The sequence below is a fragment of the Pseudophryne corroboree genome, chromosome 10 (genome assembly GCF_028390025.1).
Source record: "Pseudophryne corroboree isolate aPseCor3 chromosome 10, aPseCor3.hap2, whole genome shotgun sequence".
Taxonomy (NCBI): domain Eukaryota; kingdom Metazoa; phylum Chordata; class Amphibia; order Anura; family Myobatrachidae; genus Pseudophryne; species Pseudophryne corroboree.
Genome location: NC_086453.1, coordinates 49,327,559 through 49,350,755, shown reverse-complemented (window position 1 = coordinate 49,350,755; position 23,197 = coordinate 49,327,559). Strand labels below are relative to the sequence as shown.

At 51.0% G+C, this 23,197-nt stretch overlaps 1 protein-coding gene across 7 annotated transcripts in view; it reads right to left on the bottom strand.

The window, feature by feature from the left end:
- The window catches only part of DEDD2 (death effector domain containing 2), a 43,659-nt gene extending 33,500 nt beyond the window's left edge, over positions 1-10,159 (bottom strand). For 6 of the 7 annotated variants that reach the window (XR_010188551.1, XR_010188554.1, XR_010188550.1 and 3 more), the window contains exons 1-2: positions 9,991-10,159; positions 1,618-2,133 (exon numbers count right to left, since the gene is read on the bottom strand). Coding sequence is in view for 1 of the 7 variants with exons in the window: in XM_063942356.1 (XP_063798426.1) it covers positions 1,618-2,074 (457 nt within the window). In the remaining 6 variants the exon portion in view is untranslated. The remainder of the gene's footprint in view (positions 1-1,617; positions 2,134-9,990) is intronic. The other variant, XM_063942356.1, reaches the window with a different exon arrangement.
- Positions 10,160-23,197: the final 13,038 nt, after the last annotated feature.

Genomic DNA, 23,197 nt, shown 5'->3' with positions numbered 1-23,197 from the left:
CCCAAACATAATACCCTTTTTAGTGGTACCTGGGTTTATATCAGAAATTTGTAACACCTCTTTCATTGCTTCAATCATGCAACGAATGGCCTTAGTGGACATTAGACTAGACTCATCGTCGTCGACACTGGTGTCAGTATCCGTGTCGACATCCGCGTCTGCCATCTGAGGTAGCGGGCGTTTTAGAGCCCCCGATGGCCTTTGAGACGCCTGGACAGGCACGAGCTGAGAAGCCGGCTGTCCCGCATTTGGCATGTCGTCAAATTTTTTGTGTAAGGAGTCGACACGTGCACGCAATTCCTTCCATAAGTCCATCCACTCAGGTGTCTGCCCCGCAGGGGGTGACATCCCTTCTATAGGCATCTGCTCCGCCTCCACATCATTATCCTCATCAAACATGTCGACACAGCCGTACCGACACACCGCACACACACAGGGAATGCTCTAACAGAGGACAGGACCCACAAAAGCCCTTTGGGGAGACAGAGTGAGAGTATGCCAGCACACACCAGAGCGCTATATAATGCAGGGACTAACTGAATTATGTCCCCTATAGCTGCTGTTATATATACTGCGCCTAAATTTAGTGCCCCCCCTCTCTTTTTTACCCTTTTCTGTAGTGTAGACTGCAGGGGAGAGCCAGGGAGTTTCCTTCCAGCGGAGCTGTGAGGGAGAAATGGCGCCAGTGTGCTGAAGGAGATAGCTCCGCCCCTTTTTCGCGGACTTTTCTCCCGCTTTTTTATGGATTCTGGCAGGGGTAATTATCACATATATAGCCTCTGGGGCTATATATTGTGGTATTTTTGCCAGCCAAGGTGTTTTTATTGCTGCTCAGGGCGCCCCCCCCTAGTGGCCTGCACCCTCAGTGACCGGAGTGTGAAGAGTGTATGAGGAGCAATGGCGCACAGCTGCAGTGCTGTGCGCTACCTTGGTGAAGACTGATGTCTTCTGCCGCCGATTTTCCGGACCTCTTCTTGCTTCTGGCTCTGTAAGGGGGACGGCGGCGCGGCTCCGGGACCGAACACCAAGGCCAGTTCCATGCGGTTGATCCCTCTGGAGCTAATGGTGTCCAGTAGCCTAAGAAGCCCAAGCTAGCTGCAAGCAGGTAGGTTCGCTTCTTCTCCCCTTAGTCCCTCACTGCAGTGAGCCTGTTGCCAGCAGGTCTCACTGTAAAATAAAAAACCTAATTATATACTTTCTTTTTAGAAGCTCAGGAGAGCCCCTAGTGTGCATCCAACCTCGGCCGGGCACAAAATCTAACTGAGGCTTGGAGGAGGGTCATAGTGGGAGGAGCCAGTGCACACCAGGTGACCTAAAAGCTTTCTTTAGCTGTGCCCAGTCTCCTGCGGAGCCGCTATTCCCCATGGTCCTTTCGGAGTTCCCAGCATCCACTAGGACGTCAGAGAAAAACAACTGGTGATTTTGGGGGTGAGATGTATCAAACCTTCAAGAGAAAGTGGAGAAGTTGCCCATAGCAATCAAATTCTAGCCTTCATTTACCTTGAACATTCTATGAAATGAGAGATGATTAGTTGCTATGGACAACCTCTCCACTTTAGCTCTCGCGGTTATTTGATACATCTCCCCCCTCTGAAGTGCGCAGAAATACATCCTCACCTGTACGGGGTCTTTTCTGGGAGACATACGGGAGAAGGTCATGCCGAGTTAATACCCGAAGTAATTGGAGGAGGTGTGTGAAGTTGGTCTCATCGCATTTCCCCCACCGCTCCAGTTCCAATAGTAGCTCAGTGCCATTTTTAGGTCTTGATAAATCAGGAGTGTCTAAGTCACTACTGGTTCTAGTGCCACGGTTCCACCTCTGCCACGCAGCCAGCAAGGAACTATTAGGCACTTCATCCGCTTCCTCCACTGTCCAGATACGAGGGTCCAGGGGGTGTGTAGAAGAATACGATTCGTTCAACAGGAAAGACAGGGCATCAATATCACTCTCTGTTAACTGAGAGCCAATGACATCAAACATGCGGTGCAGGGAGCGCATGCCATAGTACTCCAGGCACTCCTCCTCCTCCCAAGGCTGACAGAACACGGCCTTCCTCATTCCAGCCATATCCATCAATAAGACTGACCAACAATTCAATGCAATACAGTTGCTGGCAGATACAGGACAACAATCTAGAAGGGAAGTAGAGCAAAGCGATTAGTGAAGAGGGACAATAATGTATGTATGTATGTATGTATGTATGTATGTATGTATGTATGTATGTATGTATATGTATACACACATATACACCTGTGAGGAATAACAGGCTTTATAAAGAAGTAAAGTCGGACGCAGCTACATTACTGGAGACTTGGTAAAAAATGTACAGTACAGATTTCCAAAAGAGGAACAAATAACATATACCCGTAGCTGCGGTCCTCTTTAGCTCACAAACTAAACAGAACAGTCTGTTACATGATGTTCCTCCAATGCAATATGAATTGCTCTCTGCCACATAAGAATCCATTATTTTACAGTCTGGTAGCATCTGTGCTGTTAACTGCTGCTGTACCCCCCCCCCCCCCCCCCCCCCCCGCTATCTGTCACATGGATGACATCATCTAACCCAAACCCCCTCATTTAGTCACTGCCCTAATTAACCAGCCTTCTCCTCCCCTCCAGTCATTGCAGACATGTACATGCATTCCTGCTTCCTCCTCTTAGCCAATCTTTCTCTTGTTCTCTACTTGTACGGTCCTCTGTCACAACATACACTGTGGCAATAGCTCCATTGTCCCAAAGACACCTCAGTAAAACAACCCCTTTAGGCCAGTGAGGGAGTATAGCAGATCTAACCAAGCAAGGAACACACATTCTTTTAACCATCTTCCATATTCGAACCACAGTTCCTACAGAAGCAGGGTAAGCACTCCTTTGATGCTCCTTGCAAAGATACACTGAGATTTAATAAGAGGTTCTCTCAGCAAATGCTGCATGGGGCCCTCTTTTTCGAAAGCAACAGCGAGCTGTAAGGATTTACTAGCACTGCACTGTGAATGGAATGCTTAATGATCAATAAACCAGGAGTAATCCCATCCATAAGCCACTCATTAATCACTACTGACTTCATTATCCCACAGGCGAATCATATATATTCACCATCCTGACAAAAGTGTCTTAATAAGGACACAGAAAATATAGGTCATTTCTGTCTATCTATAAATATACAAGAGGTGTTAATTCAGCACTGCTCTGATCAATGATGTCTATACAACTGTTAATATTAATCCAATACCCTTGTGTGTCTTCTTCACACAGCTAAAGCACACACCGCTTCACCCGTAGGCTCACTTGTAAGATGATTCTAACCTATTTGCTGTCACAGGCCTTGCCACACACACACACCCCCGACTGCCTGGATTAATCGAGCCTACACTGGCACAAACCAGTGGTACAGGAAAAAGGGTCATGCAAAACTAGGAGGCCACGATGACATCACACGAAAATTGTAATATGTAGCCTCGTGTTGAGAATATAGATACCAATTGTTTCATGTTTTAGGCATGGAAGTGTCTGGATAACCAGGGTACAGTCTAGGAAATACAATGTACCGAAGTTAACTTTACTTGTGCGATCCTGAAGGGCATATTAATGAAGATGTTGAATTCCCCTGTGAACTATGCCTTGCATTCTCGCTCATTGAACATAGTATAAATAGCTTGTTCATTACAGACTGTGTGCAAGATTTGAATATACAGTCACACCTCTTGCTCTTTTGGATCAGTCTTACCATCGACGGCTCTGCCAACAATGGTCGATTTTCCACCATCTGTAAGAGCCCACCATTGATCATTTGCCTATACGCAGATGTTGCCTTCGTACGTGGATAGTGAGGCCAGCGATATTTACCACTGGTGACCTCATCGATGGTGAAACTTCCCACCATCAATGGTCGATGTACTACTTTGAGATGGTTGAAGCAAACAAATAGGACAAGACAACAGAAACCTTCAGCGTGCATAACTATACACCCCCCTAAAGTCAGTACTTTGTAGAGCCCCCTTTTGCGGCAATTACAGCTGCAAGTAGCTTTGGATAAGTCTCTATGAGCTTGCCACATCTTGCCACTGGGATTTTTGCCCATTCATCAAGGCAGAACTGCTCCAGCTTCTTCATGTTGGATGGTTTCCGCTTGCGAACAGCAATCTTCAAGTCTGACCACAGATTCTCAGTTGGATTGAGATCTGGGCTTTGACTAGGCCATTTCAACACATATAAATGTTTCCACTTAAACTACTCGAGTGTTGCTTTAGCAGTATGCTTCGGGTCATTGTCCTGCTGGAAGGTGAGCCGCCTCCGTCCCAGTCTCAAATCACAGGCAGACTGAAATAGGTTTTGCTCAAGAATATCCCTGTATTTAGCACCATCCATCTTTCCCTCCACTCGAATCAGTTTCCCAGTCCATGCTGCTGAAAAACATCCCCACAGCATGATGCTGCCACCACAATGTTTCACTGTGGGGGATGGTGTTCTTGGGGTGATGGGATGTGTTGGGTTTGCGCCAGACATAGCGTTTGCCTTGGTGGCCGAAAAGATCAATTTTAGTCTCATCTGACCAGAGCACCTTCCTCCATACATTTGGGGAGTCACCTACATGCCTTTGGCAAACTCAAAACGTGCCTTCTTATTTTTAATACTAAGTAATGGCTTTTTTCTGGCCACTCTTCCATAAAGCCCAGCTCTATGGAGTGTACGGCTTATTATGGTCACATGCGCAGATACATAAGTCTCTGCTGTGGAACTCTGCAGCTCCTTCAGGGTTACCTTTGGTCTATATGCTGCCTCTCTGATTAATACCCACCTTGCCCGGTCTGTGAGTTTTGGTGGGCAGCCCTCTCTTGGCAGGTTTGTTGTGGTACCATGTTCTTTCCATCTGAAGATGATGGATTTGATGGTGCTCCAGGGTATCATCAAAGATTTGTATAACCCAACCCTGACTTGTACTTCTCAACAACTTTGTCCCTGACTTGTTTGGAGAGCTCTATGGTCTTCATGGTGTGGTGCCTCTTACTTAGTGGTGTTGCAGCCTCTGGGGCCTTTCAGAAAAGGTGTGTTTATACGGACAGATCATGCGACACTAAATGGGGGTACTGACGGGAGAGATGTGTGCTGAGCAATCTTAACACACACGGACGGAAGGCCGCTCACTTCACACAGCGGAAGGCCGCTCACTTCACACAGCGGTGAAGTGAGCGACCTGCTACATTGAGCCTGCATGCAGGCTCAATCTAGCACCGGCGATAGCGATGCGCGGCCCTATCGCTGGAGGGCATACACACGGCAGATCCCTGCTTAAAATCTAAGCAATCTAGTCAGATTGCTTAGATTTGAAACACGGATCTCTCCGTGTGTACCCCCCTTTAGATTGTACACAGGTGGACTTCATTTCACTAATTATGTGACTTCTGAAGGTAATTGGTTGCACTAGAACTTTTAAAGGGCCTCATAGCAAAGGGGGTGAATACATATGCACATGCCAATTTTCAGATTTTTTAAAATTCTTTTTTCATATATATTTTTCTCATTTCACTTCACCAACATAGACTATTTTGTCCAGATCCATCACATAAAATTCAGAATAAAAACATTTAAATTACAGGTTGTAATGTAACAAAATAGGTAAAAAGCCAAGGGGGGTGAATACTTTTGCAAGGCACTGTACCTATTACAACGGCACTGAGGGACAAAGAAAAAGAAAAAAGGGGGTGGGGGGACACGACGACGATTCAATTGTTTTTGCCATCTAAAAATCCCATCTAAACAGGACTTTTTAGACGGCCAAACAACTGTCACAATTTAATTGTGTTTGGGCACCCATGCACATTACGCATGTCGCGCCCAAACAGACCGGGTTTTGCCGCCTAAGGAGGACATTTACTAAGCAGTGATAAGAGCGGAGAAGTGATCCAGCGGAGAAGTGCCCATGGCAACCAATCAGCACTGAAGTAAGATCTATAATTTGCATACTGTAAAATTATACAGAGCTGCTGATTGGTTGATGGTGCAACTTCTCCGCTCTTATCACTGCTTAATAAATGTCCCCCTAAAACAGCTAAACCCGTTTAAACTCCCTGCTTTGGGCGGCCAAACGGCCAAAGCGCTGAGTTTCCACATAGTTCATCTCACACATCAGGAAACTGCGAGAAAAAATGTCAGCCCCGCGGCTACTGGGCGTCAAAGCGGAGCAACAATTAAATTGCTCCATTTTGAGCCCCCCTGGTGGTGGCCACAGTGAAAAACAATTGAATCGGCCCCAAAGACTCGCATAAGTGGGACGCAAACAAGCTGTTAAAGTACAATTCAGGCAGAGCAATTGATAGTTGAAGTCTACCCCATAAAAATATGCAGCACAGGAAAAGCCATGAACCCCCCTATGAAAAACACAAGGGCTGTCGGAATGTAAGCTCTCACAGGCAGTGCTGTCTCCCACCCTGTGGGGCAGATTCAAATGCACAAAAGCTACCACAGCATATTTTGCTGCCCATTACGGTAGGCAGTTTCTGCTTGCACCTCCATATGCTGTTGTAGTTACCGCGCAGAGCCATTCTGACAACCTCCTCTAAATAACTGAATCCGCACATGTCTCTCCACACTCCGTCTACAGGTGTATACCCAATGGGGTCGATTCAATTCGGCAACAGATGAATTGCGCCGGGAATTAGCTCCCGACGCTATTCAATTCAGCTAAAGTTAAGTCGGCGAATGCCCGTTCTCGCCGACTTAACAGGTAGTTTTGTCGGAATAACGGGCATTCTCCGACTTAACTACCTGGGGAGATGCTGATTCCCGACAGAATCAGCCTCGCGCCGGCCGCACTTTTGTCGGTTTTCTTCTCTCACCCCCCGGGGGTGAGAGAAGAATTCCCGACAATTGCAGGTAACTAGTAGCTGAATTGAATAGCGTCGGGAGCTAATTCCCGGCGCTATTCATCTGTTGCCGAATTTAAATCGACCCCATTGTGTCTCATGCTAATTTTATGCTATTAATTTACTAACAACTATGGAATCCAAACCTATTAAGGAATCATGTGCTACTACAATTAGTTGTATTTTTGTAACTTCTGCTTGCTTAAAATATTCATGCACATCATCACAATGATTGTCTGGGGTTACAGAATCTGTGGAATGCTATGAATAATAACGAGGTCATCTAAAGCTACAAGCCAATGAGAAAAAAATAAAACAGAATGCACGTAGGTGTGAGTGAGCAGGCAAAGGCCTAAAAAAAAAAAAAAAAAAAAAAAAACACCAACAGAATGCAGATGCCTGCAGAGCCCTCTAACCAGGAGATTTACAGACATCCCGGCCCCTGGGAACTTCTCGTTTACTATGACAGCATCATTGTAGTAGAGGCTGTGGGAGGCTGGGGGGACAGGCACTCTTCACCCCATATCATAGCACACACTGACATGGCCAACAGCAGCTATTACCCATGGCATCCTGGAGAAAGATAATAACAGAGAATATCCTCAGACACAGAGGATAGAACTCTGACAATCATCATTAACCCCTCAGGCACCGCACCTGTCATTACCCCTAATACCCTGCCATCATTACTCACTGAGGGCAGTTGGCAGCCGGTACGGTAATTCGGGCAGGGGGTGGAGTTACGCCACCAGGACAGCCAGAGGTCTGTATCAAGACACCCCACTAATGTGCAATGGGGTCTGTATCAGTGAGGTAGTGGTCCCAAAAGAAAGGCTTGGGGGTCTGTGCAAGTGCGGTTTACCCAACCAGGGCAGCCATGGGCCAGTGTCACGGCCAAGCTACCCCATCAGGGCAGTTACCCAACCAGGGTGGCCAGGGGTCAGCATCAGGGTGGTGTTACTCCACCAGGGAGGCCATGGGTCAGCCAAGGGTATCGGGGCAATGTGACCCCAGCAGGGCAGCTAGGGCCTGCTGTCTGTGCAAGGGTCGGTTTATCCCAAAAGAGCAGCCATTGGCCAGTGTCAGGGCCAAGTTACCCCATTAGGGTAGTGTTACCCCACCAGGAAGGTCAGTGTCAGGGCGGCGTTACCGCACCAGGGTGGCCAGGGGTTCTGCGTCAGGGCAGCGTTACCCCACCAGGTTGGCCAGGGGTCTGCATCAGGGCGTTACCCCAGCAGGGTGGCCAGGGGTTCTGCGTCAGGGCCAAGTTACCCAACCAGGGTGGCCAGGGGTTCTGCGTCAAGGCCAAGTTACCCCACCAGGTTGGCCAGGGGTCTGCATCAGGGCGTTACCCCACCAGGGTGGCCAGGGGTTCTGCGTCAGGGCCAAGTTACCCCACCAGGGTGGCCAGGGGTTCTGCGTCAGGGCCAAGTTACCCCACCAGGGTGGCCAAGGGTTCTGCGTCAGGGCAGCGTTACCCCACCCGGGTGGCCAAGGGTTCTGCGTCAGGGCAGCGTTACCCCACCCGGGTGGCCAAGGGTTCTGCGTCAGGGCAGCGTTACCCCACCCGGGTGGCCAGGGGTTCTGCATCACGGCAGCGTTACCCCACCCGGGTGGCCAGGGGGTCTGCATCAGGGCAGCGTTACCCCACCCGGGTGGCCAGGGGGTCTGCATCAGGGCAGCGTTACCCCACCCGGGTGGCCAGGGGGTCTGCATCAGGGCAGCGTTACCCCACCCGGGTGGCCAGGGGGTCTGCGTCAGGGCAGCGTTACCCCACCCGGGTGGCCAGGGGGGGTCTGCTTCAGGGCGGCGTTACCCCACCCGGGTGGCCAGGGATTCTGCGTCAGGGCGGCGTTACCCCACCCGGGTGGCCAGGGGTTCTGCGTCAGGGCGGCGTTACCCCACCCAGGTGGCCAGCGTCAGGGCAGCGTTACCCCACCCAGGTGGCAAGGGGGTCTGCGTCAGGGCGGCGTTACCCCACCCGGGTGGCCAGGGGTTCTGCGTCAGGGCGGCGTTACCCCACCCAGGTGGCCAGGGGTTCTGCGTCAGGGCAGCGTTACCCCACCCGGGTGGCCAGGGGGTCTGCGTCAGGGCAGCGTTATCCCACCCGGGTGGCCAGGGATTCTGCGTCAGGGCGGCGTTACCCCACCCGGGTGGCCAGGGGGTCTGCGTCAGGGCAGCGTTACCCCACCCGGGTGGCCAGGGGGTCTGCGTCAGGGCGGCGTTACCCCACCCGGGTGGCCAGGGGGTCTGCGTCAGGGCGGCGTTACCCCACCCAGGTGGCCAGGGGGTCTGCATCAGGGCGGCGTTACCCCACCCAGGTGGCCAGGGGGTCTGCATCAGGGCGGCGTTACCCCACCCAGGTGGCCAGGGGGTCTGCGTCAGGGCAGCGTTACCCCACCCGGGTGGCCAGGGGGTCTGCGTCAGGGCAGCATTACCCCACGCGGGTGGCCGGGGGTCTGCGTCAGGGCGGCGTTACCCCACCCGGGTGGCCAGGGGTTCTGCGTCAGGGCGGCGTTACCCCAACCAGGTGGCCAGGGGTTCTGCGTCAGGGCGGCGTTACCCCACCCAGGTGGCCAGCATCAGGGCGCGTTACCCTACCCGGGTGGCCAGGGGATCTGCATCAGGGTGGTGTTACCCCACCAGGAACACCCAGGGGTCAGTATAAAGCTGGTGTTACCCCACAAGGGATGCCCATGAGTCTGTATAAAGCTGGGGTTACCCCACAAGGGATGCCCGGGGGTCAGTATAAAGCTGGGTTACCCCACAAAGGATGCCCGGGGGTCAGTATAAAGCTGGGTTACCCCACAAGGGATGCCCGGGGGTCAGTATAAAGCTGGGGTTACCCCACAAGGGAGGGTAAGGGTCTGTATCAGGGCGGCGTTACCCCAGCAGGGAGGCCAGTTGTCAGTATCAGGTTGGCGTTACCCCACCAGGGAGGCCTGGGGTCAATATCAGGCTGGGTTACCCCGCAGGTACAAGTCTGGGGGCTATTGCCTCAGAGCACACAATCCCCCCTCCCTCCGCGCACGAGTCGCCATTTTCTCTATCAATATAAACCGTCAACTCATCAAGCCTTCCCTGACATACTCTACCGAATATCGTGACAGAAATCCTGCTTACCGCACACGCTGTCAAGACACTATCGGGGCAACAGGTACCACAGTCCGCCGGTTACCGCAGCGTTTCCTATCCCAGCGTCTGGTTATTTTCCACTAAGCAGGGCGCAGGCGCAGGAACACATACGCGTCACGGGAGCGGCCGGGCCACGCCCCTAGCCGCCATCTCGCGACCCGCGCAGGCGCAGTGCTGGGCTCGGAGAGAGGGAGACTTGTTGTCACGCTGCAAGACTCGGGTATTCCACGTGACTCACAGGGGACCTGGCGGCCAATGAGCGCTGGCATGGCCTGTTCCTCTGTTTACTAAAGTGCTATTCACAGAGACCAGATACGCAGTTTATATAGAATGTACGTCACTAAAGGGTTCTGTCTGTGGCTGTGCTGACTGCTCAGGGCCTCAGGCCCTGACTGCTAAGCTTGCTACTAGTGTGTGAGGCAGGTCAGACTTTCACCTCTATAGCTGGCTTTACCTTCCCCTTGTTGTCTGTAGGATTTCCATAGCAGGGACTGACAGAAATGAAGCAAATATAATTAAGAAGTGAAATAGCAAAAACAAACATTTAGCATACCTCCCAACTTTTAGTCAGATTGGGACCCTCATGTGCAGTACTAGGCACGTATGCAACCCAAAAAGGGGGTGCAGCCAAAGGTGGTGGGGCATGGTCTCGCGGTACTGACCTGTTTTCTGCATTTTGGGGGTGTGCTCAGAGCTCCCGGAGCAGCCCCCGACTCAACTCCCTGCAGTGTTTAGATGCCCCCGCCTGGGAGACACTGCGGTCCGCAGGTGGGACTGCAGGACAGTGTCCGAATAGCGGGACTGTCCCGCTGGAATCGGGTCTGTTGGGAGGGGTGTGGTTCGTTTTATCGACAGTGTCTAGGTCGACAATGTTTAGGTCGACCACTATAGGTCGACAGTCACTAGGTCGACATGGATGGAAGGTCGACAGGGTTTCTAGGTCGACATGTGCTAGGTCGACAGGTCTAAAGGTCGACATGAGGAATTTTTTTTTTTTGGGTGTCGTTTTCTTCGTAGAGTGACCGGGATCCCAAATTAGTGCACCGCGTCCCCTCGCATGGCTCGCTTCGCTCGCCATGCTTCGGGCATGGTGCCTTCGCTGCCTTCGCTTTGCTACCGCTTCGCTCGGCACACTTTACCGTTCCAATCGTAGTCCACGTGGATCGTTAAGTATGAAAAAATCCCCCCCCCCCAAAAAAATGTGAAAAACTCATGTCGACCTTTAGACCTGTCGACCTAGCACATGTCGACCTAGAAACCCTGTCGACCTTCCATCCATGTCGACCTAGTGACTGTCGACCTATAGTGGTCGACCTAAACATTGTCGACCTAGACACTGTCGATCTTCAGACCGGATCCCGTTGGGAGGCATGATTTTGTACTGGGGAGTGAATGGAGGCTGTATACCCCGAAACTGGTGCATGTGGCGGAGCCGCAGCACAAGGGTGGCACTAGGCATACTCTCCATTGCGGGCACGGTAGTGCCCTGGCACAACCTAGTGCAACCATACCCGCTTGTGGTGTTACCACGTCCCACTGCAAGGTGGCCGCTCTCCAATTCCAAAAATAGGGTCTGTTGAGTAATTTCCTATATCTGTTTCCTTGTATAGCAGAGCACAAGCCTCCACATTCGGTATGGCCAGCGACAATAGACATTGATTGTAATAGCCTTACGTTCACGGAAAGTAAACTGACAACCGCAAAGGTCATGGGGGAGAGGTATCAAGTTTTGGAGAGAGATAAAGTGGAGTAGTTGCCCAAAGCAACCAATCAGCTTATAAGGGGTCAATTCCATTAGGAAAGCAGCCCGTCGGCTCAGCGGGGGGGGGGGCCTGAGGTGACGTGACAGGGGGCGGGCCAGAGGCGGAACGGGGGCGGGCCAGAGGCAGAACGGGGTGTGGCTTCTGGGCACCCTCATTTAACCCACGCCCCCCACTGTGTAATGCCGCGATTACCGGCATTATACAGCAGGGGGCGTGGTTACGATGACGCGATTCAACAAGAATCGCGTCATCACCTGCCCGGACCGCCCACTTTACTCGTTAAGTGGGCGGCGGGCAGGGGGTGACCCCCGTAAATTGGGAGACTTGCCTGCTCTTCCGGGGGGCCAGGAGGGTCACCCGTTTTTCGGGAGCCTCCCGGCCATTCCGGGAGGGTAGGCAAGTATGCATTGGGCCAGTGTGTATGGGCAATCAGGGATTGTACGTGGCAAAGTGAAATTACCCCAACCATTGTCCCGATTGCCCGTCGCCCTAATATATCCCCACCCTAAGTCGTTCCTAATTGTATTGACCCCTAACTGTCATTTCAAAGACTGTGATAGGAAAATGAAAGAAGCTTATTGGTTGCCTTAAGCTAGTTACCCATTACATATCAGAGCTACAAAGCAGCTGACCATGCGGCCGATTAGGCAAGCTACACACACCAATCAGCCACTTGATATTTCGGTCCAGACATCACAACTGGGCAGGCTGTGACATCATCGTCGGCGGATTCTGCAAGATATATTGGCATCAGCTGTGCTACAGGGCCGACCTGATATGCTGCCAAAACTCTACAGATATATCGATTGTTGCAAGACTTATAGGCCCTACACACTGGCCGATCCGCCGCCAAGCTGCCCGACAGCGGATACGGCCGACGGGCGACCCGGCGGCGGGGGGGGGGGCAGTGACGGGGGAAGTGAAGTTTCTTCACTCCCCCCGTCACCTGGCTGCATTGAAGTGCAGGCAAATATGGACGAGATCGTCCATATTGGCCTGCATGTACAGCCGACGGGGCACCGGCGATGAACGAGCGCGGGGCCGTGCATCGTTCATCGCTGGAGCCTCCACACTGCACGATATGAACGTTATCTCGTTCATTAATGAACGAGTTCGTTCATATCGTGCAGTCATGTTGGCCAGTGTGTAGGGCCCTTTAGTCTGTTCATAAATCACTGAAAAATGTGGAGAAGTGGCGAAGTTGTCGACGGCAACCAATCAGCATTGAAGTAACATTTATAACTTGCATACCATACAATTGTACGGAGCAGCTGATTGGTTGCCATGGGCAACTTCTACACAGGCTCACTTCACTCTTTTCACTGCTTCATGAATAGACCCTAATGTCAGAGAGTTCGAGCTGTCTGAGCATGTGCAATTGGGAGTTAAAATGTAATGACATTGATGGCCATCCTTACTCCACATAACACAACCTAGACAGTTGTGATAGACTGCTGTTGTGTGGAGGGAGTGATAACATAGGGGGTAATTCAGAGCTGATCGCTGCTGTGCGTTTTCGCACAGCAGGCGATCAGATCTGAACTGCTCATGCGTATGCACCACAATGCGCAGCGACAGACCGCAGCACCGGGCATCGGTGCCTAGCGACGGGATTGTGCGAAAAAAAACGATCGCAAGGTGATTGACAGGAAGTGGCCATTTGTGGGTGGCAACTGACCATTTTACAGGAGTTTTCGGAAAAACGCAGACGGGACAAGTCGTTTTCAGGGAGGGTGTCTGACGTCAGCTCCGGCCCTGAACAGCAGCAAACAATCGAAGCGTGTGAGTAAGTCCTGGGCTGTGCAGATACTGTGCAGCTCAGCTACAAAAGCGATCGCACACCTGCACAGCACTTTACCCCTCCCCCTGTAGGCGGCGACTATCTGATCGCAGGGCTGCAAAAAACGCACACCAGCAATCAGGTCTGAATTACCCCCATAGGTAGTTGTGGTCATGTGATCCTGTCCAGTCTGGACATACACTTATTTTTTAATACATTTATTAACCAATAGACAGAACAGTGCCGCTGTGCAGGCAATGACAGATTTCTAATCTCAGGCTTAGAATAATCAGTAGCTCTATTAAAGTCTATATTACGCAGAATATTGAGACCACTGGCTAGTCAATCATAGTGTCATGTAGATATAATGCTGAGTACACACTGGCAGATATATCGGTCAGTCGGTTGACAGCCCGATATATCTCAGGCGCGTCGGCGGGTGTGTACCAGCGATATGTCTGTGAACGTCGTCATTCACAGGCATATCGCATCGGCCCTGCAGCACAGCTGATGGCCGATATATCTGCAGATACATCGGTGCATCGTGCTGTGTGTATGTACACTTGCTGCAAAGGCCAACAGTGACTGACATCATAACTAGGCGAGCAGATGTAAATGCCCAACACATCGGGCCGATTATTGGTAAGTGCGTATGCACATAACATTCGTCAAATCGGTCGGCATATCAGCCGGACGGCCAATCCATCTGTACCCAGCATTAGTGTGCTCCACACTTATCTACTTACGGCACCAAAGGCCCCCACTTCACGCCTTTCACATACGCAATAGCCAACACATGCATATTGGAGCCCTGACCAAATACGTCCCTCCTGTGCATGTTACAGTCTGTTTTGCCCTCAGATTTAGCCAAGGGGACAGGTGATTACTGTTGGCAGAACCTGTAGATGTCAGCAGTATGTGATAAAGGTCAGCCCACATGATGAATAGCTTAACCAGGGATTGGTTTGTTTACCAGACAGAACCCTGAATGCTAGTTTAATCAGTCCAGGGCTAGTGGAGCAGGTCCACAATGCAGGAATATGGTGTAACAGGTTCAGCCAGGAACGGGTTAACATAGGTGTTGTGCAGTGCTGCAAGTATGGTGGTACGGGGCGGTGCGGCGTACCTGTAAGAAAATCACAGCAGGTACGCCGTACCGCCACCTTGCAGACACCGGGCGTTGGAGAGAGGAGAGCGCAGCATGCACCTCTCCTGCCTGTCCGAGTTCCCTGTGTCTGGCAGGAGCGGCGGCGTGCACTGAGCTGGTTCGTGAGCCAATCAGAGCTCGTGGACCGGCAGCCAATCAGGAGCCGCTGCTGCCGGACCGCGAGCCCTGATTGGCTCGCGGACCGGCGCCAGTTCTAATATACAGGAGACCGGACTCAGGGCAGTAGAGGGGCAGGAGGAGCGCGTGCTGCGCTCTCCTCTCCCCAGCACCAGAATTATAGTGCCAGCCCCAGGCAGCAGCAAAAATGGTGAGTTGCACTGTTGGGGCATATCTGGCACTCTGGGGGCATGTGTATCTGGCACTGTGGGGGCATGTATATCTGGCACTGTGGGGGCATGTATATCTGGCACTGTGGGGGCATGTATATCTGGCACTGTGGGAGCATGTATATCTGGCACTGTGGGGGCATGTATATCTGGCACTGCGGGGTGCGCGCGCACACAGTAACTATAAGACATTTTTTCTACTTGCACCGCTGGTGTTGTGTGGTATCTGGAGCGCATATCTGCACATACATTCAGGCTCTGTAGTGTGTCTGAATGAGGCACTCGGGCATGCCCTTGTCTTATGGAGGAGGAGGACGCGCGGACAAGCCGCGAATGCGCAGTAGCACTTTCGGGTCAGAGATCGCTGTGACATCAGAGCACCTCCATCGATATGGGACGGAGTCCCGAGAACCCTGCAGCAGAGGAGACAGCACAGTGCGCTCTCACCAACAATTACCAGTTACACCTCAGAGACTTTCAAATAATACCTTGTTTGTATTCGCTTCACTCAGCTATACAGTTATAATAGCATACACCCTGTAGTTACTGGAAATAATTATAGTAAGCTTTAATTATAATTTGTATGTGCAAGTTTGGCGAGGGGTGTTCATGTGTTTGGGACATTTTCCTAACAACTCTTAAGTGTTCCTCTTTGTACATTATTGGGAAGTAAAGACATAGCACTAAGTATCAGGTGTTGAGTGTGGTATAAGTTGTCGACATTGATCATGTCTACCTGGATGATATGTGGACATGAACGGTCAGCAAACCATCCCTGGTGGTCTAGTAGCCTCTTACCTTCTCCCGGCAGCAGTTGCAGCATCTTCTTCACAGTCTATCAGAGTGGATATCCAATGCTGTAGTGTTCTACTGAGTAGTTCTCCCCTATCCCTAATCCTTACCCTCACCCTAACCCTCCCCTTAGTACCTAAACCTAACCTTCTCCCACAGCCTAACCCTATCCCTCCCAGTGGCGCCTAACCCTGACTCACCCCCTCAGTACATAACCATAACCGCCCTCCTGCAGCCTAACCCTAACTCACCCCCTCAGTACATAACCATAACCGCCCTCCTATAGCCTAACCCTATCCCTCCCAGTGGCGCCTAACCCTAACTCACCCCCTCAGTACATAACCATAACCGCCCTCCTACAGCCTACCCCTAACCCTCCCAGTGGCGCCTAACCCTAACTCACCCCCTCAGTATGTAACCATAACCGCCCTCCTGCAGCCTAACCCTAACTCACCCCCTCAGTACATAACCATAACCGCCCTCCTACAGCCTAACCCTAACCCTCCCAGTGGCGCCTAACCCTAACTCACCCCCTCAGTACCTAACCATAACCGCCCTCCTACAGCCTAACCCTAACCCTCCCAGCGGCGCCTAACCCTTACCCCCCCCCCCCCCCCCGTAGCCTAACTCTCCCTGCGGCACCTCACCATTAGCAACCTGAAGCGTGAAACGTCGGCATTGTGAACCTGTTTTAGGCTGTCAGTCTGGTGCCTGTCGACAGTCTGAACCATGTCAACGTTCTAATGTCAACATTGTGGTGTCGACCTCACAAACGTCGACATGGTTACTTTCCGGATGCCTTGGTGTTTGAGTGTTGACTAGATTTGAAAAATGCAAAAAATGGTACAGCTGAAATGTGCTGGAAATTGTCATATCACATTATCTCCTGTGAGTGTAATGTTAGACTGAAGGGGACCTTACTATCATTGCTGTAGTAAAGGCTGGGGATTAACTATCAAAGCTCAATAAGAAACACAAGGCCACATTTGTGATGAGCAAAACAGATAAGGTATGGCGCACAATCCGCTATTGGTGGTGCTCTGCACCGTGATTCGCACAAATGCCTCTTGATCATATGATGGTGGCGAGCTGCCCGATACTGTACCCTACATTTAAGTATCTTGCAATTGAGAGGCAGACATTGGGTCCTGACAATCCACTCTGAGTGTTGGTTGAATTGGCATCTATGGGCCTGATTCAGAGTCAGGCATATTGGCAAGTGCCTTCAAGTTGGAAGGCACGTAGCAGACGTGAGCAAGGAGGTTGGTCCAGACGCTGACTCCAAACCAGAGTAGATTTTATTAATTATAACAGGATACAGGTTTTAAAAGATAAACAGCAGTAAGTAGGATAAGATATCAATTTCTCATGGGCAGCCGTATAGCACTGTGATACTCCAATAACACAGTGACAGGCCTGGGCATGTGCACTTCTATTGAGCCAAGTAAACCACATGCATCTGCAGTTTAATCAGCCTGACTTGTAAGTCTTAAGTCTCAGACATGTGATGTTATTGTGGCTGATGAGTTATGCACAATAACAGTTAAAAGACAGCCTGTAGTGTTTAATCATTGAATTACATGTCAACAAGACAGCTCCAGGTGTGTATAATTCTCGCAATAATCAGCAGATTGCGCACATGCCGCATCATGAATGACACCTTGATGGAGGATACAAGAACAACCAGTTCGTTCATTGGTGGCCGGTTTGCACCATGCGTTGCTGGATCCCTCTGTCAGATGAGTGTTTCTGGGCAGCACATTACTAATGCACAGAAAAGGTGCGCATTGTGGAAGTGTAGGGGGCATGTGGGCAGACTTCCATGCCAGTTTGAGGCATATGTACAGAGAAGGGATCTCTGGTGGAAGTGCCCATAGTAATGATGGTGGTAGCAGCTGCGAGTGGAAAAACAGTGTTTGGTGCAACTGAAGCCAAGCGGATCCTGGCATTAGCTTAAGGTGGTAAATCTGGCTTTCACGGATGTTCGCAGTTAGTATGTTGGCAAAACCAGGCTATTACATTTAGCCCTATGTGTCTAGATTTGCATAATCATTATTGGTTTTACATGTCTAAATCAGTGGTTCTCAAACTCGGTCCTCAGTCTGATGAGCTGTGGGCTGTTACAGGGATCAACAGCGGGGAGCTTGTACTACCCCACTCCGGCAACCGAGATGTTCTTACATCTCGGCGCTAGTGCTTCCTTGTTCGGGTTCGGTATGAATTACCGATAACCGGGATGCCGGCCGTCAGTATACCGACAGCGGCATCCCAGCCACCAGTATGCCGACAGCAGGACGAGCGCTAGTAGACCCCTTGCGGGCTCACTGCGCTCACCACGCTGCAGGCACGGTGGCTTGCTGCGCTCGCCACAGGTTATGCTCTGTCTATGGGTGTCGTGGACACCCAGAGAGAGAATCACCTACCTCGCCGGTATTCCGGTGCCGGCATTGTACCACTGTGCGGGATTCTGGCGTCGACATTGTGATCGCCGGGATCCCATGCGGTGGTATCTTTACCACTTACCCCTGCTTCACCTCGGTAAATACATACGTTCCAACTGTCCCGATATTTGCAGGACAGTCCCATTTTGAGTGTCGGGGGGGGGGGGAGGGGACAGTTGGGAGACTCCGGTCACTGCTGCTCTGTTTAGCAGAGCGGCGGTGAATAGACGCTGTGCACATGTGCGCAGCGTCTATTCACAGGTGACAGAGGGCATGCCAGCAGCTCATGTACCCTCAGTGACAGTAAAAGGGGGCGTGACTTGCGAACACGGCTCTGTTGTGAGACCACGCCCCCTTCACCTAGGTCACCCCCCCTTCAATATAGACCACACCTCCTTTTTGGATGCGTGCCAAGGTCCCGCTTTTCACTTTTACAAAGTTGGGATGTATGTAAAGAGGTAAGCAGGAAGAGAAATACCAGCACGATCCATGCAAGGATAATATTTCTCCCCCCAAATCTCAGAACCTGTTGTCTACAATAACGTGGTTTTTAGAAAAAAAAACAAAAAACCCAGTCCTTTACATGCTACTAGGGATGCATTAGGTCCATAATGAATTGCATTCAGTACATGTTATGAGGCTGATTCTGAGTCGGACTTAAATCGCAATGCAGGTGTATTGAGTGGCTAGAGCTTATGGCGCATGCAACAGAGGAATAACTCTGCCCATGAGCCAAATCAATCTTAAGATCACAAACACAGGGGCAGATGTATTAATCCTGGAGAAGGGATAAAGAAGTGATAAAGCAGTGATAAGTGCAAGGTGATAACGCACCAGCCAGTCAGCTCCTAACTGTCATTTTTCAAATCTGTAATGATTGGCTGGTGCATAGGGGTCTATTCATGTAAGAATGCGATGTTTAGGTTTAACTTTTCACTAAACATTGCATTCTTATTTCAGGTGTTTTTTCATATGTTTAACGCAATTCACTAATACTTACCTGTTCCCTGATGCGATGCGGTATCCGGCTGACCCGCGACCCCGGCTTCTCCATTCTCCACTCTTCATATCGCGGCTGGGGGGGTTTCTGCGCATGCGTGGTGTGTCCCTGGCCGCCAGATGTCTTCTGCGCATGCGCCAGGGAAACCAGCCCTACAGCTGGGCAAGGGCAGTAAGGAGGATGTGACCCATCATATGTATATGTCAGGTCACATTTTAGCAGCGGCGGGGGAGAGCAGTGACAACGAAGTCATCGGGGCAGCGGGGGCGGACAGTCAGGAGACCCAGCATAGGCATAATTGCATATGCCTTGGGCTCCTCTGATTGGTCGGCATCCAAGAAAGGGGCGGGGAGACAGCAGTCTCCGCTGCCCTTCTCCATTCTACTGCCAGTCTACGCCATCCTGAAATGGCGATTACAATGTCAGGGGCGAAGCGGAAAGCACAGCTTTCCGTGCCTACATGAATTGCAATGGTGTTGCGATTCAACTGCCAGGACAGGAGCACAGTAGAGTAAACAGCTGCCAGAGGGGCGGTAAGATGCTGCGTGAATTAGAGGGAGCAGAGAGAAGCCCTGTTTAGCGCATAACAAGGCTTTTCACTGCTCTATGAATAGACCCCATAATCACCTTGCACTTATCACTTCTTTATCCCTTCTCCAGGCTTAATACATCTGCCACAGAGTTCGCTAGAGCGTATGGATGGATTGATCCATCTGTCGGTGGGCCACACTATGGGGGAGATGTACGAAGTCTTAGAGAGAGATAAAGTGGATGGAGATAAAGTACCAGCCAATCAGCTCCTAACTGCTACGTCACAGATGCCGCAGTGCACCGAGTACAGCCCATAGAAGCTGGATTGGGCTATGTGAAAGGCAGGGAGTGGCTTCCTACAGGAAGCCAGCTTACTGCCTATGGCAGCCTGGTCTGGTAGTCCCGGAGGGAGGAAACACCTCTCAATGGGACTGCGTGTAGTGTCTGCGACTGACAGGTAGGACTTCCAATAGGAAGTCACTGCCAGTCACAGTGAAACCAGTGCAGTGCATCTGGCTCACTGAAACTGATCGAGGTGGCAGATTTGATCTGGAGGGGCTGCAGTAAAATCCACCACTAATGATGACGTAAGGACAGTGGGCAGGCTTGCACATGCAGTCGCATGGATTTATAGCATACATGGGCCAGTGAAGTGTGGTGAGGTCAGTGGCTGAGGAGACACTGGCTGATAAATACTCTCCCCCTTCCCCCTCTATATATATATATATATATATATATATATATATAAAATAAAAAAAAATTAAAAAAAAAAGCGTAGGGTCCCCCTAATTTAACTGCAACCAGCACCAGGCTGAACCAGCCAGGAGGGGTAATGCCATAGCAGGGGGAACACTCAGTGTGGGGTCCCCCTGCCAGCACATTAACCACTCCCAAATCAGTCAGCCCAGGGATGGAATTCCTCGGAAAGTGGGGACCCCAAAAAAATAAAAAATGGGGTCCCCCCTCCCGAGCAACAATCAGCACTGGGCTCCCTGCACCTCTGGTGACGGTGGGTGCGGAGTTCATGCTATGAAAATATTGTTCTTTACAGGTGGACTACAGGTCCCAGCAAGCCTGCCCCAGCTTGGAGAACCACAAGTGCCTGCATGCCCGGACATTAAGACCCGCTGGCACCTGTAGTCCTCCTGTAAAGAAAAATATTAAAATAAAAACAAGACCCTTTAAAAAAAAAAGACGTTTTTTCTGCAGCGGGATACACTGGTATTCCACAGGGAATAACATTGGGGTGTAGAGTTGGAACATGATCCGAGGCACCAACAGGCTAAAGCTTTGACTGTTCCCAGGATGCACTGCACCACCTCCTCTATAGCCCCGCCTCCAGGCACTGGAGCTCAGTTTGTAAGTTGGTGCCTGCAGAGCAGGTCACTAACAGGTGGGGCTGCGCTAGGCAGCCCTGAAAAGAGCTTTTTTAGAAAACTTTAAGGGCCGCAGCACTATTTATGTCAGTCTGACATTCTGTGCTGCGGCTCCATCACCTCCCCAGCAGCGCTGCATACTCCCGCGGCCTGGTTCCCGGGTACTTGCAGTGGAGGAGCACCGGACTTCAGGCACACACCGCTGACACTCTCCTGGATCGCGTGGCTGCACATCAGGGAGGAGGTAAGAGGGTCCCCCAGGTGGGACCCGCCGGTAAATCGCGGTCCGGTCGCGGACCCAGGAGATGGACCGCGCCGCTGCCGTGGACACTGTACTGCACAGGGACCCCACTACAGGGTTGGACTGGCCCACAGGGGTACCAGGGAAACCACCGCTAGGCCCCACTACCTGAGGGCCCACTCCTACCTCTAGGGATCAGGTTCAAGACTGTGCACTTGTATTATACATGGTAGATATGTTGCATTACACTGCACTAAACTATTGTGTATTTCAATCCTCTGTGGAGGCTGGCCACACCCGTAAGTATAAGCCCCTATCACTGCATTCCCCGGTGGGCCCATCATGCCCCAGTCCGACACTGCCCCACTATATCCGCCAGGGCAGGGAGCACAGGTCGGATTTCCTCAAATCCGTTTACAATAGGCTCCATAGTATCCGGTGGTGAAGTCCAGCAGAGGGGATAAGGCGCTGACCTGTAGCCCCTCCCCCAGCACCGGGCGCCATCTACTGCTGGTGTTCCCACCCTGGAGCTACATCTCTCCCTCACTCCCTTACAGAGATTTTGGCGCCATCTGCACTACTAGCTGGGCTGGTCTCCTCTGTAAAGCCGTCTGTCTCATCAGCGCTGTGCTTTTACAGGCACTTAAGTATTCTACATGTCAGTTTAGACAGTGAAATTTAAGAACAAGTGTACTGCTATCTGAATATTTGGTACAAGTATTCTGTGATATACATCCAGTATCTACTGTGCATTGTTATATCTGTACTCATACATAGTTATATGTAAATTACTAGTCCAGTGCAGTTTTATTGTTTATATGTAATAACTTCTGCATTGTACATAAGGGGGTACTCACCGAGCGATATTCTTAGCAATCTGACTAGATTGCTCAGAATTTGAGCATTATGCTCCGTGTGTACCCCCTACAGCGATAGCGATGCGCAGCCCCGCGCATCGCTGTCGCTGCTAGATTGCCCTGCATGCAGGCCAATCTAGCGGGTCGCTCACTTCACCCGCTGGGTGAAGTAAGCGCCCCCCCCCCCATCTCCCCCCGCACGCTCAGCACAGATCGCACTGTGCTGAGTGGCGGCGGGAGAGATGTGTGCTGAGCGGTTCGCTCAGCACACATCTCTCTTGCATCGGCCCGTCTATATGGGCCTTAAGTGTTCCTGTAGCTGTTGTGTGGGATTCCATTCTCCTGTATCACATATTGCTATCACTATATTCTGTACCCCGCTAGGTGCGTCAAAGTCCCATATATATATATATATATATATATATATATATATTGCTGCACAGAATATACTATTTGGTATTTTTCCTGTGTGTTTATATCACTTAAATCCTCTGTTTTGTGTCCTGTGTTTACTGTCACATAACATAGGTTTTTTTTGCAGATATTGTGTTTGTCTGGCTATATTGTACCGTTAAGCCCTACGGCTACATTCCCTATAATGTCTGCTACACAGGGCGGGAAATCCGTGGACGCGTCTGCATCCTGCAGTACTGGTGCCACGGAGTTACCTGAGGGGGAAGTTTTAGCTGCTGGTTCAGGCGCATTACACCCAGTCTATCTGCGGTACCTGTGGCAAATCAAGACCCACCTTGGGCAGCGTTCTCAAGTATGCTAAATACACTTGTGACACGTCTTGCGACCCCTGTGGGACCTCCTGTGCCATTGCAGCCACATATTGTCCCTGTAGTTAATCCGCCCTGGGCGGATACTCTGTCTACCCAGTTACAACAATTAAATCAATCCTTGGTTAGACAAAAGTC